The sequence below is a fragment of the Hydra viridissima genome, unplaced genomic scaffold, assembly GCF_058129835.1.
Source record: "Hydra viridissima isolate aposymbiotic clone 2 unplaced genomic scaffold, HvirCarnegie_v1 scaffold_20, whole genome shotgun sequence".
In the NCBI taxonomy this organism is placed as follows: domain Eukaryota; kingdom Metazoa; phylum Cnidaria; class Hydrozoa; order Anthoathecata; family Hydridae; genus Hydra; species Hydra viridissima.
Genome location: NW_028324319.1, coordinates 506409 through 525000, shown reverse-complemented (window position 1 = coordinate 525000; position 18592 = coordinate 506409). Strand labels below are relative to the sequence as shown.

At 31.4% G+C, this 18592-nt stretch overlaps 1 protein-coding gene and 1 long non-coding RNA gene across 5 annotated transcripts in view; one reads left to right on the top strand and one right to left on the bottom strand.

The window, feature by feature from the left end:
- Window positions 1-8782, top strand: part of LOC149876435 (uncharacterized) — a 32359-nt gene extending 23577 nt beyond the window's left edge. For 3 of the 4 annotated variants that reach the window (XM_090075304.1, XM_090075305.1, XM_090075303.1), the window contains 9 exons: window positions 383-684; window positions 936-1168; window positions 1506-1547; window positions 1621-1754; window positions 7365-7428; window positions 7689-7856; window positions 7968-8051; window positions 8169-8335; window positions 8411-8782. In XM_090075304.1, the coding sequence (XP_089931430.1) occupies window positions 383-684; window positions 936-1168; window positions 1506-1547; window positions 1621-1754; window positions 7365-7428; window positions 7689-7856; window positions 7968-8051; window positions 8169-8335; window positions 8411-8716 (1500 nt within the window). In that variant the 3' untranslated portion in view covers window positions 8717-8782. The remainder of the gene's footprint in view (window positions 1-382; window positions 685-935; window positions 1169-1505; window positions 1548-1620; window positions 1755-7364; window positions 7429-7688; window positions 7857-7967; window positions 8052-8168; window positions 8336-8410) is intronic. The other variant, XR_016448690.1, reaches the window with a different exon arrangement.
- Window positions 8783-14626: 5844 nt separating this feature from the next.
- Window positions 14627-17843, bottom strand: LOC149876434 (uncharacterized). Its single transcript, XR_016448711.1, has 4 exons — window positions 17823-17843; window positions 17254-17738; window positions 16966-17132; window positions 14627-15021 (listed from the first exon to the last, which is right to left on the bottom strand). It is a non-coding gene; the product is annotated as an uncharacterized LOC149876434 (long non-coding RNA).
- Between the last annotated feature and the right edge of the window lie 749 nt (window positions 17844-18592).

Below are 18592 nucleotides of genomic sequence, written 5' to 3'. Positions count from 1 at the left end.
TATTAGATGATTAATTCTTTAAGAATACCAAACAATTCATTCAATTGCTGATTAAAAAGATATTGATTTACTTATTCAAATATATAAAAACCATTTGAAGAGGCTTGATTTTCCCGCCCTCATAAAAATTAGGAAAATGATTTTTTATTTGTTGGCTTTGCATTCTAGAACAAGTGCAATTTAAATTTATCATTTAAATTTATGAAAAGACAATGTAACTTCCAAATGGAGAAAACGTATTTTTGTGATTTGATTTTAAATGAAAATTTAAAAATATCTTTCTTCTTTCAAACGATGCTATCATTTTTAATTTTTTTTCTACTTTAACTTTATAAACTTTGTATAGTATAATAAATAAAAATATGCAAATGGTATTTCTTAGGGTCTGAACTTCTTTGGGCAGTTGAAGTTTTATATTGATAAATACTGTGATTGTTCAGTGGAAGATCTAAAAGATAATGTAAAACTATCCACTGCAAGAAAGAATTCTGACAGATGTTTGGAGTTCCTCAATCTCTATTCTGATCTCTCTATTCTTCGACAACTACTGATTGCTGACATGGCAAGTCTTGTTGGTTCAGTCGGACTAAATGGTACTGCGAGAAATCTATTGTCACTAACAGAAAAAGAAAAAATTTCAGATAAAGATATTCTTCTATTTTTGTTAAATCCAATTAACAATAAGTAGGTGGAGATGCTTTGTATTCACTGATTATATTTAAACTTTTTTGCAAAAATTAAATATTTTTTGAAACTTTACAATCATTATCTTCTGAGTAAGTAGGTGGAGATGTGTTTGTATTTAAATTGTATTTGCATGATTTTGTATTTTGATTATATTTAAATTTGAGCTTTTTTAAAAAAATTAAATGTTTTCTAAAAGTTTGCAATGATTGTCTTCTCCCATCTTTTGAAAAAATTATTTTATGTCATAGACAGCAAAGATTTTGCATCGCACAATATTTTGGAGCACCTGGTAAGTACCCAACCCTCCAAGCCTATCTTGCTAGCTTAACTTTATCATCAACAGGTGAAGATACTACCAAACAAGTTGTTATTTGTTCTGAAAAAGAATTGCTCGGACTCTGTTACAAACTTGAACCAAGAAAGCATAACAAAGAAGACCTTCTTGAATGGGATCGTGCCATCAAATCGCTTTATGTTTCAGGTAAATAATGCTTGATGAGGCATTTATTCATTCAGTACTTCCAAATTATATAAAAAACTTATCTGTACAATTAACTTTAACTTTGAAATGAATAGTTCTAAATAAATAGCTATATCATCATATTTTATAATAGAAATATCAGTATCAGTTTATTTTTCTATATTGAAGCAATTAAACTTGTCCTCCATGTCAAGTTAAATTTATGTTTTTATTTCTTTTTTTATTACTTTATAAAGTTGAAGAAGAGTTTCAGAAACCTTCTTTTATCATACTTTTATTCTTATTAAAGAGATTAGACAATTTATGGTATTATAGTTTTATGGTATAATTATTTTAGAAGGACTGGTAGTTACTGGATTTAGCAAAGACAATTTCACTGGTATGCTTTTTTTAGTCTGTTAAAACTATTTTGGTGTTGACAGTTTGTTATTGTTATAACTATCATAATAAAGGTATTTCTCACGGGCCGTTTCCTGGAGCAACTGTGGTTGGACTTATATCAGGTGATTGGAAATCTATTAACATCTCTCACCATAAAGAAAAAAGAGAACATGTTCGAGTTTGTGAGAATGAAAAGTTAAGTCAGGTAATAATAAACAGTAGCTTGTTATTTGACCAGTTTTGCCTCCCATGTAAAGACTACCTAATTAGTTTCTTTCAAATGAAATTTATTTTCATAATTGTCTGCCAGACATTATAATTAATCTCATGCTTATTAAACGTTTAACTTGTATTCATCGTATATTAGTATTTGAAATTAACTAAAGTTTTGTGAAAGACTTTAAAGTTGTTTCCTGGAAAGCTCACTTTTGCTGTCAAAATTATTTTTTATGCAAACTTTTTCACAAATGCTATCTTTACTTTAAGATGTCATGTTCAGTTTTGAAGTAAATACATCGAAACAGGTGATTCTTTATTCATACTTGATTTAACTGCAATTAAATAACATTTAAATGCAAAAAGTTAATCATTTACTCAATGTATCTCAAACCATTTGATCATTTTTTTTGAATTTTTTTTGTGGGGATTTTCCTTTGGTCATTATTTTGTTACATTATCTGAGGCACTTTTCAGCAGCTATCAGTTACTATTCAAGAAAGCTCACACTTTATGTAAACTTTAATGTCAATTAATAAAGGTTTTTAAATGGGAAATAAGAAAAAAAGTGCAAACTTAAAAATATACAAATTAGAATTTAAGTAACTTCAAATTTCTGTGTTCCATACCTTTAAATATTGCGAGACTTTTTGCATCATGAGTAGATTAATTTATGAGAACATCCTTCTGGATAATTGTTGACATTTGGTTTTTCAGTTTTTGATAAATAATAACAAATTAAGTTCAAGCATCTATATCAAGTTTACATGCATACTTATTATTTTTCTTTAAAAACCAAAACCCAAGCATTATCATTTATTTCTGCCAATTCATACAAAGTTCGAAAAACTTTCTTATTTAACATCTGAAACTTTTTTTTTTTAAAATGTCAGCAAAATGCATCTGATTGCAAGAAATATTTAATATGCCAGATTTCAATTTCGTCTTGAGACAGAATAAAACACAATCCAGAGGTGGGAAACCTTTTTTTTTTTTTTTTGAGTCCGATATCCGATAGTCCGATAGCTTGAGTTCGTAATATGATATCGATAGTCCAATAGTTTTCCTAATTTGTCGGTCTGATTATCGTTATTCCGAAAGTCCAATAGCTTAAAAATTTTAATGATTCTTTTGATTTTTTTTTTCCCATTTTAAAAAAAATAAACTTTTTGCAATTGAAAGAATGACTTTAGATTTACGAGAGCAATACCTTAGATGCAAAGTTTAATGAATGCAGTGCAAAAAAAGTGAGGCATCAGTTGACTTAATTATTTAACATAAAAATACAAAAGCTATGATATCACTCGTCCATCCTCCTCATCAGGGCCATCCACTTTTCATCCAGCAGATTGAGATTTCCTATAAGAAACACTAGCTTCTCAAAGTTATCAGCCGTCAAGGAGGTTCTTTTTGGTCTAAAAATGTCTGATCTCTTACTAAAGCGTCTCTCCACGGTCACAGAAGAGGGCGAATAGGTTTTATATTTCATAAATATATCCAACCAGATACTTCTGTTGAGCTGCAGGAACAGGTCAAATGAGACGTGGGTCCTGCTATTGCCCCTAACCCTGTTCCACCTATAAAAGGTTTTCTCCATGTCCTCTTCCAGGAGGCTTTCATGAGTATGTTCATATACCCAGCAACTCCAAGCTGGAAGCAGGGGTGGAGAGCTGTGGCTATGAGAAGGTTCTTATCAATGAACACATGCTCAAACCTTCCCTTGAAAACCACCCTAGGGTTGTAAGGTTCTCCACTAGGTAGTTGATAAGATGCTGCCCCTCTACGATGCTGTTGTCATTCTTCAAGAGTACCTTGTCCTTCATAAGTTTGATAATGGACACGAAAGTTTCATGTAAGCACTTTATTCAGACTGTAGACTGTCAAGGGATTTCACTACTGGGTTCATAATCTTGTTGTACTGAGCCAGCAGAGCCTTGTCAGTCTCATAGAAGGGCAACAGGTTTTGCTTGCGCGTGATGACGTTTAACTTCTTTTTCTGATCTGGATCCTCTAGCACCTGAAGGAGCAAAGCACAGGAAACATAGTATGAGTTCCAGCTGGTCACTCCTGGAGTTGGTAATATCCTGCCAATGACCTCCTTGATCTGGTTCGCCGTTCCTATTCTGAAAATTCCACAATCCCTGTACCTTGCCAGCAGTCTTCGTGAACGGAGCCTTTGCACCAAAGTTCCAACTTGACACCTTGAAATATTTAATCATATTTAGTAATTTCTTCATAATAAGTTTAAACTATGAAGCATTACTTGCTATACTGATTACTGGGACCTGTTAATTGTTAGGTTGGTATGTAGGTACATAGGCAGTATAATTCCCATGGGTGTAACCAGTAGGTTTTTTCTTTAAGGTGGGCAGTAACTTTTTTTTTCCTAACCTACATTAGCCTAGCCTTGCCTAACTTATCCTAAATAGGATTCGCTTAGCGTAATCTATCTCACCTTAGACTTAGCCAAACCTAATTCAGTTCAGAAAAACACTAGTTCAGTTCGGAAACACTGATAAAACTAATGAGTAGAAAGTTATTTTCCTAATATCTACTGTCGCCATTAAGTTAACTGTGTGGGCACCACAGCGGTGGTAAGTGGGCAGCTTAAGGCAGGTCTCCTCATCAACCAAGTGCTCCAAGGCATCCTCCACCCCAATGAACTTGACAACTGTCTCGTCTTCCTCATTTCAATCTCAGGATCTTGCTAGAGAGGGTAAACTCATTGAGCAAATCCATCATGGCCAGACTAGATAATCGTCTGTCTGCTGGACAAAAATCTACTTTATGCCCAGGAAGCCTTTACCCTCTTGAGGTTTTTGTAATCACAGTCAGCTGGACAATGTCCATGGGAAGCTTTCTTCTGGGGGGAACCTTGAAGTTTGGATTCAAGAACTTTAGGAAGTTCCTCATGGCAGCAGAGTCTGTAAGATTAGCTGGCACAATGTCTTTGATGATGAAGGCATAGTACAGGCCTTTTTCTAGTCGAATTTTTCTCTTAAGACAGACTCAATGCTGCTCTGTTTCTTGAGGGGGCCAATATCTAATGTCTAACAGGAAAAAAAAGAAAAAATGCAATAAAAGTAAAATTCAGTTCCTTTTTTTCAAAAAAACTTACGTTTTACTATTTTGTCATAAAAAAGAAAGGATAAAGAATTCAAAATCTTATGGATCTGGATACAAAATACTGCAGGAGATAAAACTTATAGAAATCCACTAACATTTAGAAATGAAACATTGATTGACTTTATAATTAAATTATAATTACCTGGTTCCGAGATTGTCTGACTCGATTAGAGCCAGCCTTTCGAGCAGCTATGAAATCAGGATATATATATACATACATACATACACACACACACACATACATACATACATACATACATACATACATACATACATACATACATACATACATACATACATACATATATATATATATATATATATATATATATATATATATATATATATATATATATATATCGAATTTTCTTTATTCAAAAACCTTTATAATTCGATTGTTGCAAAGTAAAAATTGAAAAGGCGCAAAGAGAATATGGCATAAAGCTGCGGAACAAATACCTGCACCCAAATGTTGTCATCACAGTGTTTGAATTTGAAGATTTTCAAAAAAAAAATCTTATTGCATATATGAATATTAGGAAGACGAAAATACGGAATTCGGTCGGTCCTAGAAATACTAAAAACTAAACTAGCTTCCATAGCTCCTAAACTAGCTTTTCAGAATATGATTTTTGCAGTAATGAAAGCAAAGGAAAATTGATGAACTTTTTTCTAATTAAACCAAAAGCTTATATAAATATCTATAATTGTTTAAGTTACCCTAAAGCTAATGCTAAGTTACCCTTAAGCTGATTTAAATGAGTTTAAGCTAAAAAACTGATTTAAATGAATTTAGGTTGACTTGGAATAACAATTTTTTTGGTATTATAACATCTAATTGTGCAAAAAAAGGGTTGAATTTTTTAAGGAGTATTTTTGCATAAACCAAAAATGTAATTTGCTTCCATTAAACTAATGCTTCCATTTGTTCAGATAATGATCAAAATGATACACTATCATCTAAAAGGGCAATGTCAACCAGAGGTTCATAAAGAAACTTTAAAAGTGACTTATGTGCCTTGCTAGCAACATTCAAGTTTGTATTTGTCTTCAAACTTGACAAAAATTCAATGCATTTAGAGAGTTTTGGATTCCAAGTAATGCTTCATTCCACTGCTTGACATTTACAAGACTGATAGAGCCAAATCTGTAATATTCCTGGATTCATGAGCAGTTAACTTGAACTGAGTTAGAAATTGATTGATAAAAACTCAGTTTGAAATAGCTTTTGCCTTCCATCTTGCATGGTGTGTTGGTTGTGAGCTTGGAATTTTTCTCTGTCTTTGTACCCACCAAGAAACCGGAAGGTTAAAAGTAAAAATTGTTGATAAAAGTTCTTGGCTGCTTTGTATCAAGAGCAATTGGTAAATAAGCAAACATTTTCTGTTGCATGTTGTTCAAATTTGGATCCTGAGACAGTTCATCAGTTGTTGCAAAATAAGCATTTTGGTTTAATTGCCATTTTTTCTAAAATTGCTAGAATAGTGCTGTATATGGTAATAGTGCAGTAATAGTGGTTTATTGACCTTCGGTTGGACCAAACAAAGGTGTGAAAGTATTTGAAAGAAAAATTTTCATGACATATGACAGCATGCAATCCAGACCACTTTAGTTCCCAAAGCTTCTTCTATTTTATGACCTGCGCTGTAATGAAGCCCTGTATTGGTAGCTGTTATGTTGAAGACAAAGGATTTGATTTATGAATGCAGATTCCATTTGTCAGTTACTTCAATATAAGCAATTTCTTGAACCCCCTCCTATTTCTTTATCACTTTTTCGGAATAGCCAACAGTGTTTACTTTTTATTCCTAGTAACAATAACAGGTATACAATTCATATTTTGCTTTGATTTCTTCCTTTTTTCTTTGACGATGAAGTACAAGCTGTTGAATCTGTTGATGTTAATGTTAACAATGTAGTTGTTGTAGTTGGCTGAGTTTGAATTTTCTGATACTCCTAATCTTCTTCTGATTCTGAACTGAGGTCAATGAAGAAAGTGCCATGGGATGGCCAGTGCTCTGGATTCAAACTGGGTAAAACCATTTTAAAGTTTAAAGTTTATTACTTCAAGAGCTCAACAGTTCAATTTCAGTTTAATGCCAGTTCAATATTAATTCAGTAACATCCTTAAGAAAAAAAAACACATGATCGTTAGAATTTAGTATATAAGGAAGTAAATAAATTAGTTTATAATGTGTCAAAATTGGGCAGATCTTGCAAGCGTTGACAAAAGACAAGTAAGGTTAATAATGGGTTGACCTGTAAATGTTGCTCAATCAGAATGAAATTTTCCAAGCCAAATACCTATATTTAATGAACAAAAGCAAGGTGTGTAGAGCAATCATTCTACAAACTTAAACTTTTTAGTATTGTGAAGTGAACCACACTAGTGCAGAGTAATTCTTTAAGAAATATTTCATGTTTAAACATACAGACAATAATTTATGTTAAACATAATTTTTACCTTACAAAGGATGGAAGATGCGATGAGCTTGAAATAGAAGACTACGCTACTCTTAAAATGGTTACTGGCTACGGTCAGATTTTTTTTTAATATTTCTATTTTTACAATAATATTTTGCAGCTTTAGTTTGTATAACTGTGTTTGTTTCGATTTATCGGTTTTGTGTTAATTTTGATTTTTTATTAAAGTTTTTACTGAATTTGCTTTTGTTTCGAAATTTTTTTCTTTTTTTTTTCTTTCTTTTAAAATCTTAAAATGTAAATCTGCTGAAAGTTGACCTTAACATGTTTAGAGTGTTCATTTAGTACACAGTTTTATAAACATTTTTTTTAGAGGGAGACATAATGACAGAAAAAGGAAAGAAATGTATTTTCCCTTTTATTTACGAAGACAAAGTTTACAATAAATGCACGAATATTAAACATGATAACTATTGGTGTGCAACATCTGTGGATGAGAATAATCACTATATGTCAAATCAATATGAAAATTGCGTGTTTCGTAAGTTTTCTACAGAATCTTATTTAAAACTTTTTTTTTTAAATAATTATCGAATTAAAAATAAATTAATGTTCAATTTTATTAAAGCAAAATATTTTTTTTTATACCCAGCACAAACATGGTCAGAAAAAATTTTATCTATATCCATTCCCGAAAATATTCAAGTTTATCTTTACACAGAAGAAGACTACCAAGGTTTGTTCCATTTATAAATTTTATTCACATCGAATGTATTTTTCAATATACACGCCATTACATAAGCCATTATATTTTCATGGTGTTGCACTTTTGTTGTTAAATTTTTGTTTTCAGGCACTGAATACGGTCCATTTTATGGCTCAAACACCATCGATAAAGTTTGTGGAAATCGTACGACGAAATCCATGAAAATTAGCAAAAGTAACAAGAAATCTTCTGAGATGGTAAAGATCTGTCGTGGAGCATCTTTCTCCCGGTTGTGTGATTTTATTGACATTGGGGTGAGAAGTTTTTTCATTGTTTTTTAAATCACGTTGTCCGGATGTGAATGTATTCCAATAAATCATTATTTTTAGGATTACGAAAAATTGATTATCCATGGATGCTTTTGGTACAATGAGGAAAATAAAATTAAAAGTATGCGTGTTCCTGGTGGTCTTGCTGTATATATGTGGACTCGTGAAAACTTTGAGGGGTTACCTTTAGGGCCTTACATAGGACCTGTTACTCTTCCAGTCGTAGATGGTGGCGAACCATCTCAAGAAAGCAATAAATCTCAAATTAAATCCTTAAAGATTGTTCGGCACAATCCTCTAAGTGACGTTTATGTCAAAAGGAAAATCGCAGAAGAAAATACTGAAGAGGATGAAAATGAGGAATAAAAAAAAAACATTTCGTTTTCTTTTTTCTTTAAATTTTTTATCTATTGAAGTGTGAGTTTGAGTAAATATTTTGATTGCGTTTTTTTATTTGTCCGTTTGTCGTTTAGTATACGTAAAAGAGGCGTATTGCAACTTCTCAAGTTAACTGTGTATTAGGGTGTCCCAAAAATACAACGTTTTCACAGAACCAAAACTTTCGAAACATATCTTGGTTGTTTACCTTAAATAAAAAAATGCAAAATTTTAGGTCTCTAAACCTAGGAGGAGGTGTTAAGTGTAGATTTCCATTTTTCTTCAAAATGTCTAATATTTAAATATTAAAACAATCCGAAAAACGAAAAGTTTATTTCGGTTCAAAGTATCTTTTGTTTGATCAAAGTTGAAAAAATTTTACATTTTATCTGAAATATTTTTTGCTAAGGAGTTAAGTTGTTCATATCGCTCTATTTTTATTTTTCTATTCATCCTTTTTCTATTATCTTTTACAACCACCATGACTTTTGTCTCTGACTTTCAAAATGACTTTCGGCCAAGAAATCTTGCACTAGAGAAATATTTCTTTCAAAGCAGTCATTTGTGTAGTGAATATTGGAAACAAAATCTTTAAAAAACTTGATGCTGGGATGAAGATCTACAAATTTTCCATCAAAAATCTAAAACAATATATTTTTATATATTAAAATCGAGTATGAAAAAAATTTACCAGCTGTTTTTATCAACAAAGTCTTGCAAATGATTGCTCTTGTTAATGATTAAATCATTTCTAATCTCTGGCTTTTTTATTTAAAAATAAAAAATATCTTTGGGATAGGAATATTCAATAAGTTTCGGTATCATTGGAAATTTCTCTTTACTACTTACACATGGATCTGCTAGTGATGCAATAACAACATTTTCAGCCAAGTACCATGTATGCCTAAAAAGAGGATTTTTATGACTTTTGCCTAATATTTCGTCTTCTTCCTCTATGTTTTCGGCTATCTTAATAGCTTTGAGATCATTAGATGGTGCCTGTGTTATGATTGATGACTAAAGAATGTGAAATAATGCTGCAAAAGGTGAAATTTTGTTGATATCTTATATTCCTGACACTGACATTTTAGTTTCTTATGAATTAGTTGAAGCATAAATAAATATATACCATTTGCCATAAATCTAGATTCATGATAAGCAGAGGGTTGATAAAGGTAGAAGTTGGTACTTCGTTATCCAAATAGAAAGAACCTAGTTCACATAATCTTATATAGTCGGTTCTTATCTATAAAAATGTTTTCTGGGTAATGACGTTTCCTTAGCTTCTTGTGCAATCTGTATTCCTTAGCTTCTTGTGCAATCTGATGAGTGTAAAAATTGTTTTTAAAAATGTTGAAATTAAATTTCGAATGATTTGATATCTTCATTGCATACCTAAAAATTGTTGCTGTTTTTTGGTGCCTTAGTCTTTCCTGTGAGCACTTGCACTAAATATCTGACGTGTCTCTCATATATGTGTCGACGACATAAAAGACATGTAATGTGCTTCCCGACAAAATACATACTTATAAGTTCAATTCCTCCATTATGTGCACCAGTCTTTGAAGCAGTTGTGTAAGTACAAACAGCAAAACTGTCATTTTCAATTTCAAAATCTTCTAGTACCTTTTTAATTGTTTTGCTTGGTCTTTGCCTATAGATGAATTTACCCGGAACACTCCTAGCAGAATATCACTACTATTATTATTCTCAAGAGTATCATTATAACAGTAGTATTATTTTTAAGATCCCATTCATTACACAATTTACTATCGAAGTGAAGCAAGAGTTTTTTACCATTTAAAACATTTTTATTATTTTTTCTAATTTCTTCCCCTCAGCTTTTGATAGTATAAAATCTTTCTCTGTGGGTTCCAAATTTTGACGAAACAATATCTTCCAAATTATGCCATGCATGCATGAATTAAAGAAAGAAATGCTGTGTGACCTCTTACACCAAGATGAAATCTTGTAGCCACTCCACTTGTCGTTTTCATCAATCCATCCCCTAATATTGACAGGTGCAGCTCATTATATTCTTTTTTTTTTTCTAGTTAATGGTACAGGGAATTTTTTATCTTCTTCACTAGATAAATCGAAAAATAAATCACTAGATGAACTTGGCACAAAATAAATTGACTCTGTATCAGAATCTGAGACAATCAGTGGCGGGCTGAGAAATCTGGGGCCCCTAGGCTAATGACATATTATGGGTCCCTTGTGCAAAAGTTACCAATCTGACAAAAAAAAATAGTAATATGTTGATGAGGCTTCACGCAGACAGGAATCAGGGAGATCAACTAAATTGTGTAGGAAAGAGAACTTATCTAGAACACCTGAATACGCAATAAGACGCTTCTGCATAGCAGCCAAGATGCTGTCTATGATAGGAAAAACGTAGGAAAACGCTTATTCTAAAATCTTGAATTGGTAATAAGCTAACTTCCTCTTTGTTGTCTTCATGAAAAGTGGTTTGAGTACTTCTAACAAGTTTATGTGCACTTATCTCGTTGTTTGCATTATTGCCAATAAACTCCTGACCTTTACATTCAAACAACACAAACTCGTTTCTTAAACTGCTCATGTAGTTAGTTAGTGGTTGCATCAAACTGACAGCTGTATTAAGGTCCAAATCTGTGGCTTGTAGATGTATCCTTGAAGCGATCCATAATGGTCGACCAGAGTTTAGCCAAAATTTAAAAATCAAGCTGGTTCAGCTTCTTAACTAAACTGTCTGCTTTGCGTCTTGTGTCTGCTCTTTCACAGACATCGTCTCTAATATTCTCCAAAGCATTTTTTATTTCACGGTAAACCAGCTACAAAGCCTTTGCTGCCTCTGCTTTAGCTGACCATCTGGTTTCACTAAGACTCTTCAAAACGGGTGTTGAGCCCTGGTTGTTCTTAAGCACAAACCAGCGATGCATTGAAGCACTCATTAACGAGTGAAATTTTTCAATAATGTCAAAGAACGATGGTTCTTGTGATTTCCAGTTTGCTGCTTCATTTCCTGCTAAGTTCAATGAGTGTGCAAAGCATGGGATCCATTCAGCATATGAATTCCGTGCCTTTATTATTGCTTGCCTACATTCGGTGAACATAAGTGTCCATTATTTGCTGGCCCAAAAACTTGATTACTTTAACGACACGTTCGAGCACCAATCTGAAGTATTGGCATTCCACATTGAATTGTTTGACAATGTTTTCATCAATACGAGCTGTAGCCACTTAAAGGTTTCTGGTGCTCTAAACGGCAGCTATGTTGGCGAAAGACTTTTCATGCGTACAGATAACGGCTAAACCATTCTTCCAGTCATTGAACTCATCACCACAAAAAGCATTTTTCTGCGTTGAAAGTAACTGCGTTGAAAGTAACAAACTTTGGCCCTCTATCGTCATTCCCAAACTTAATACTTGTTTTGTTGCCAACATCATTTTCTACATTTGAACATCTTGAGAATGAGATGTTGCCTCGGGCACAACACTTTGAGCAGAAGAATCATCAAGAGGCATTTTTTCTGTAACTGTTACTGAACATTGCTTGCCAAACATCTCCGTGAGCTTAACAGTTTTTGACATTTCTTCTGTGTGCGCTTCCAATGCACGTTTTCTTTCAGTATAATACTGTGTATCAAACATTAATTACTTAGGAACAAGATAATGTTTCCATGATTATCGCATATGATCAAATCCTGAATCTGACTGACAGATTATAGATGATAGAGGCACGGATTTGTCATGGGGCCAAGTAGCTCGTGCACGGGCTCCTTGGCCCCATGACAAATCCTATGTTTATCCGTGTCTCAGACAATATGATTTTCAAATAAATTTTTTTCCTCTATGAGTATTTCAAGTTTTTTTATTACTCCTACGTTCGATTCTCTTTCGGTAAATAATGTCAAAATCCTCAGTTATAAAGATTTTTCTTGGAGACTTTTAGTCGGTTTTTTTTGGAGACTTTTGGTCGGTTAAGAATTCAAAATACTCTTTAATGGCACTAGGTGATCTGTTTCGGTCAGCTTTGATTTTCATCACAATATTTTTGCAGCCTAGGTCAAAAAGTTCATATGAATTTTTTTTATAGTCGGTCTCGAGAATCGAAAGATTTTCTTTTAAAGAGAAGTTCAATATAATACGAATAAAAAAGTCATAATTTACACATTTACAAAAGACGTTGACGGTTAAATTAAATAAAAAAAAGTTATTTATTGTAAACGTATTGAGAAAATCTAACTTTTTAAGATCTATTTGCTTTCTCCATTTTTTGCTGAGCTTGTTAATCTTATCTCTAACGGCCCAACTTTTCGTAAAAAAGTCTTTTTGAAAACCCGCTCCGTACCAGATGTTTACTGCTCCTTTGACAAGACAATATTTAATACAGGTCTTACAGTTGACATTTTAGCTGATACCCTCCATTTTGCATGGAGCAACTAACATTTGATTTTGTTGAGTTACACTTTAACTGCTTTTAGGAAATAGTATGGCAATATCTTTTTAAAATGTCACCATTTGTTCGCAACTGGTATTTGGGAAGCTTTAAATTCGGTCTGTTCAAAAAATACAACGGTCTCCTTGGAAATTCTACTAAGTTGTTAAATTTTTTTTCCACATCTTCAAATTTTCTTTTTTTAATGCTTGTTCTTCTGCATTGCTAATTGTTTATTTCCATATTACTATTTATTTCCATATTACTATTTATTTCCATATTACTATTTATTTCCATATTACTATTTATTTCCATATTACTATTTATTTCCATATTACTATTTATTTACATATCTAAAAAAACATAAACTTTTTTATTATATCGATTTAACTAATTTACTTTTTATATTCTTTGTGATAAAAAATCATATTTGTATCATGTGTTAAATCATGTTTTTAAAAAATCATACTTGCTTATTTATAAATTCAAAATAAATAAATAACACTTCGAAGGGTCCTAAAACCTTTAAGTTTTGTAAAACTGCTTAACTTTATGCGTATAACCAGGATATATTTCGAACCTAAAAATTTTTTTTGGTATACCCTACTGTATATTTAACTGCCACAACGTTTAATCTTTTACAGTTTTAACACGTAGGCCATAAAAGAATTACATGTCGTTTCCATGGTTACGTTATAATAAAAAAAACACGGCCTCCTCTAATAAAATTAAAGAAAAAGATCCTATATTAAATGCAGTTTCTATTTCTTAAGAGGTTTTACTGATGTATCTTAAAAAAGTGCATTTTCTATTATCTCCTTTCTCTATTATCTCCTTCTCCTTAAGGTGGTACGTACATCAAAAAATTATATAATAAAATAATGGTTCTTAGTTATGTCTTTTTGATTTATTTTGACAAAATTAAAATTACAAAAAACAATTATTCTTAAATTTTATTATGCAAATACCCTAATTATGCAAATTTTTTGTTCCAATATATCATTTTATTGCAAAAAGATTTTTAAATCAAACTAATCAAAAATGGTGAAATGCATGTTCTGAACTTATAAAATGTTAATAAATTAAAAGTGTAACTTTAATTAGCTCAATTACAATAACTCGGGTAATTTTCCCTAAAAAGAAGTACAAAAATGCATATAAAAATAAGTAAAAAAAAGTAAAATAATAGTATTTTTTTAGTTCAGAACATTGACTTTAATGTAAAGAACGAATCCTGAAAATTTCAATAAATTTGACAAAACAGATTTTAAGTTATTTAGGATCAAAGTTCAAAAAAATGCGAATCTGAGAAAAACTCGTTAAAAGAATAAAAACTAATGTAAACAGTTACTATAAAGTCTCAACAATTCCAGAAGCAAACATTTCACCTTCTGTAGCAATATTTTTATCTTCAAAACTCTTTTTTATTGCTCTGAGCTTTTTTCTTCTTTTTTTAACAATATCACTTGATTTTTTTAGAACTTTTTATGCGTCCTATATCATATATATGTAAGCCGTATATACAAATTGATCAGGTTGCAAACCAAAGCTATGATAAACACTTAACAAACCATAACCACCTTCATTGAAACATAGCACTGCTTTTGATTTCAGTTTTCTGCTAGTTGAGCCCATTATAAGTAAAAAAAATTTGGTTTCATTCAATAATGAGAATTTATCCTCATTTGCATTACATGCATCCAGTAAATTTATGGAAATACAGTGGTTGTGTTGCTTAGAAATGTCTTTAATTCAAAAAAGAAGCTCTGTAGGCTATAAAGTTAATTTCCATTCTGAATGAACACAAACATAGATAGGAAATAAAATAAATTCAAGTACCATCCTCGTTGCTAAGACCGTTGCTAAGGAACTAGAAAATTATAAACATTTCAAATGCTAAATTAGAATAATTAGAATAATTTAGATGCTGTTTAATCTAACTTTGATCTTATTTTCATAATCAGCAATATCAAATTGACCAGAAAAATTGAAAATTTAAATTTTAAAAATTTTGAGTTTTTTGAGGTATATGCCTCAAAAAATTCAAAATTCAATATATATATATACTTTTTTTCGAAATACAATTCTGTTAGTTGTTCTTTAAAAAAATAGACAATTGTGAAAGTGTCAAACAACCTACATTCTTGATTTGAAAAGTGGCAGCGCTGCTTATCTGCCTAAAAGATCTGCCTTTGATTAACTCTCTTGCTTCAAAAGTCAAAATACTACTTGACATAGTAGGGCATTCATCGTGAAATTGTCAACAACTGCCTCCTTCGCTTCAACTTCTTGAACAACCGCGTCGCTCTCCCATGGAACGCACTACCAAACGAATTTGAAAGTGCTATCAGAGTCAACTGCCTCAAAGTAAAACTAGATTAGCTACCACCATAATTACCACAGCGCATCATCTTCCGTACAATCGAGGATGAGCTAGCCTGGCTAGAAGTTGATGGGCTTCCGAAACACGCCCAGTTCCTTGTAATTCAACTACCACTACATCGTATTTCTTTCGTAAAAATAGTTGCTTACCTTATTATAAGACATCAAACAAATTAAAATGAGAGAGTAAAAAAAGAGGCACCAGTAAAATATTATTGACTTCTCTTTCTGAGGTTTAGCAGAAGAAAAATGTGGTCAGCATATTTTTTCGCTCATAAAATGCTCTCTAATCCCATCTATAAATGTAATTGAATGTTATTTTGTGATATTTTTAAAATTAGTGCATTTTTTATTCCGAAATCCAAATTTTAAACCTCTAATACAAAAACCAAGAAGGTTTTACATTGTCGGTCATTAAAATGCTTTATATTAATTGTAAAAAAAAATTCCATGAGACGTCTAGCGCCCATTTTGGTTTGGCGGGTAAATTTACCCCCCTGTTTTCCTCTCCCCTCCCAATCGAAGGCTCTGCCTAAGGTATGTTTATATCTTCATACTTACCTTTTAAATAAAAAATGAGCTTTTAATTCGATACGCGAGTCATAGAACCGTTGTAATCACTACGAAACGAATGTTTGCAAGTTTCCTTACTTTGTGGCTACTTTTTTTTTTTTTTTTTTTTTGTAACCACTTCACAGCTTATTTATTTTTAGGGTAGATGGTAAAAAAAAGCACATTTTTTTAATATTTTATTTTTAACTATAAAAACTAAAAAACAGATTAAAAAAGTGTTTGCAGGTATGTATATATCTAATAATTTTTTTGCGGATGATAAGTCTTAAAACCTTCAATGCACAATCCGACGTCACAATTTCGGCAATAATAACGCGTTGCCCGAGTGACACTCGGGCAAAGCTATTAAGGGGTTAAAAAACTTGCCAAAATTAAAAACGTGTTTTCTCTCGAAAATGTTTCAACCATGGACGTCCATGCTGATATCTTTAACTTTTTTCAAAAATTAAAAAACTCGCGTGGAAAACGAGCAATAGTCAATGTTCCAAATCAGAAATCTCCAATCAGAAACGAGTTGATGAGGTCTTGAGATTGCTAGTACCTACGAATATGAGTAGAGTAACGGAACATGATCTTTCATTACTGAACAGATTTTGCAGCCTCTTTTTCATATAGTTAAAAAGCTTTCGCTGAAACTGTTTTCTAATAATAAATTCCTGGTATTAAATTTCTCTTATATAACTACTGATATTCAGTTACAAAGTTTGCTTTTACTTATGAAAACTCGTTTCATTCTCCTTTATTTATTTACTTCTGCTAAAGTTCCCCCATCCCCTTCCTTTTTCCCGGTTTTTCTGACAATGAAACTTAAGTTGTTGAGGAATCAGGCAAAAAGTAGAACAAAAAATAGATGATGTACCGGTTAATTTTGCGCTCTCTTATCTCCATTTTCGTTACAGAAAATATACTTTTCTGCAATCTTTATTTGAACAGCTGGTTGATCGATGAAATCTGTGTTTGCTCCCAATGTTTTTCTTGAACTTATATAAATCAGTGGATCAAAGACTTTTGAATTGATACTTTAACCTAAATAAAAAAACGCTAAATAAAACGCTAAATAAAAAAAACTGAACCATAAAAAACAAAACAAAACAAAAAACCAAATCAATTAAAAATTTGATTTGGTTTTTGCTGAATGAAAAATTACCACACGAGATCTGTGATGAACCGAACTGAAACGGTATGATCGTGTTTTAGTTGAATATTCACCTAAAAACCCATCAAGTAAATAAATTCTTTTGAGATTAAACTCCGATGGGAATTGTTTATAAATTGGTGTCAGAATGTTTTACTTTATGTAAAGATGACTGTCAATGAGTTAAAGTCTTAATGAAATAATAGGTCTAAATCAAATAATAGGGTCAAAATACATAATAAAAGCTTAAAACGTGTAGAACGATATATTCTGAACAAAACTGACTATTTGGAGGATGGCCGAAAAATTGAATTGTAAATTTCGTATTGAAACGTTTTCGTAAATTAAGTTAGGTAATTATATATTTTTAGCTAACATCAACGTTTTTTTTTTTTTGTTAATAATAAATAAAAATGATTTTTGAATTGTTTTTATTGCTTTAAGGCCCTCTTCAGCAAAACCTTCAATAACATCCATCTACAGCCTTTTATGGTCCCCTAAAATAGACAGTAAAGTAATAATAAAGATGAAAAGTAACGTAGAATAATGATGATTAAAATAAAAAGAATTTAAATTTTTACTTTTCAACAATTTTCACAACCTTCACCCAAAAAAAGCTACAGAAAAAAAAAAAGCTTTCGCGTTTTTCAATGACGTCATAATGCTTAAGGTGTTTAATGTATGGTTGGTTGATAAAAGTTTGGTTGGAAATGTCATGTTGAAATCAAGTCTAAGTGATGATGTTAAATGAGGGGCAAAATTAAAACTGGGTAAAGCTTGTGATAAACATAGAAAAAAAACTGTATATGCATTTTTGACTTTTCAATTTTTAGTGACTAAAAAAAAAAAGAAAAAATTTTTATTAAAAGAATATAAAAAGGAAACATTTCTCAAAATATCACGTGGCTACCCTTCTCTACATCACTCAGTAACTGCTTTAAAAAACCGTAAAGTATAAAGATCAAACTTTATGCCCAGAAAGAGAAACAATAAACCTCTTTTTAACTAAAATAATAAATATGAGTTAATATTGATAAAAAATATATAAGCTTTAAAGTTACAAAAAAAGAAATAAAAATAAACATTAATAAAACCATAACATATTCCCTAAATAAACAAACAAGGAGAAAAAAACATGAAGATGGCACAGGAAAGAAACAACAAGGCTACCATTGATTTAGTCATTTAGCAGGAAAAATATAACCGACATTAAATTTCAATTTTATAACGAACATTGACACAGGCTTAAAAAATGCAGGTTAAAATTGATTCGGGTGCGAAAAATCTTAATAAAGTTGCCGAGAAGTCAATTTTAATCTGATTCAAAAGGTTTCCGAAAAAGTCTCTTTTG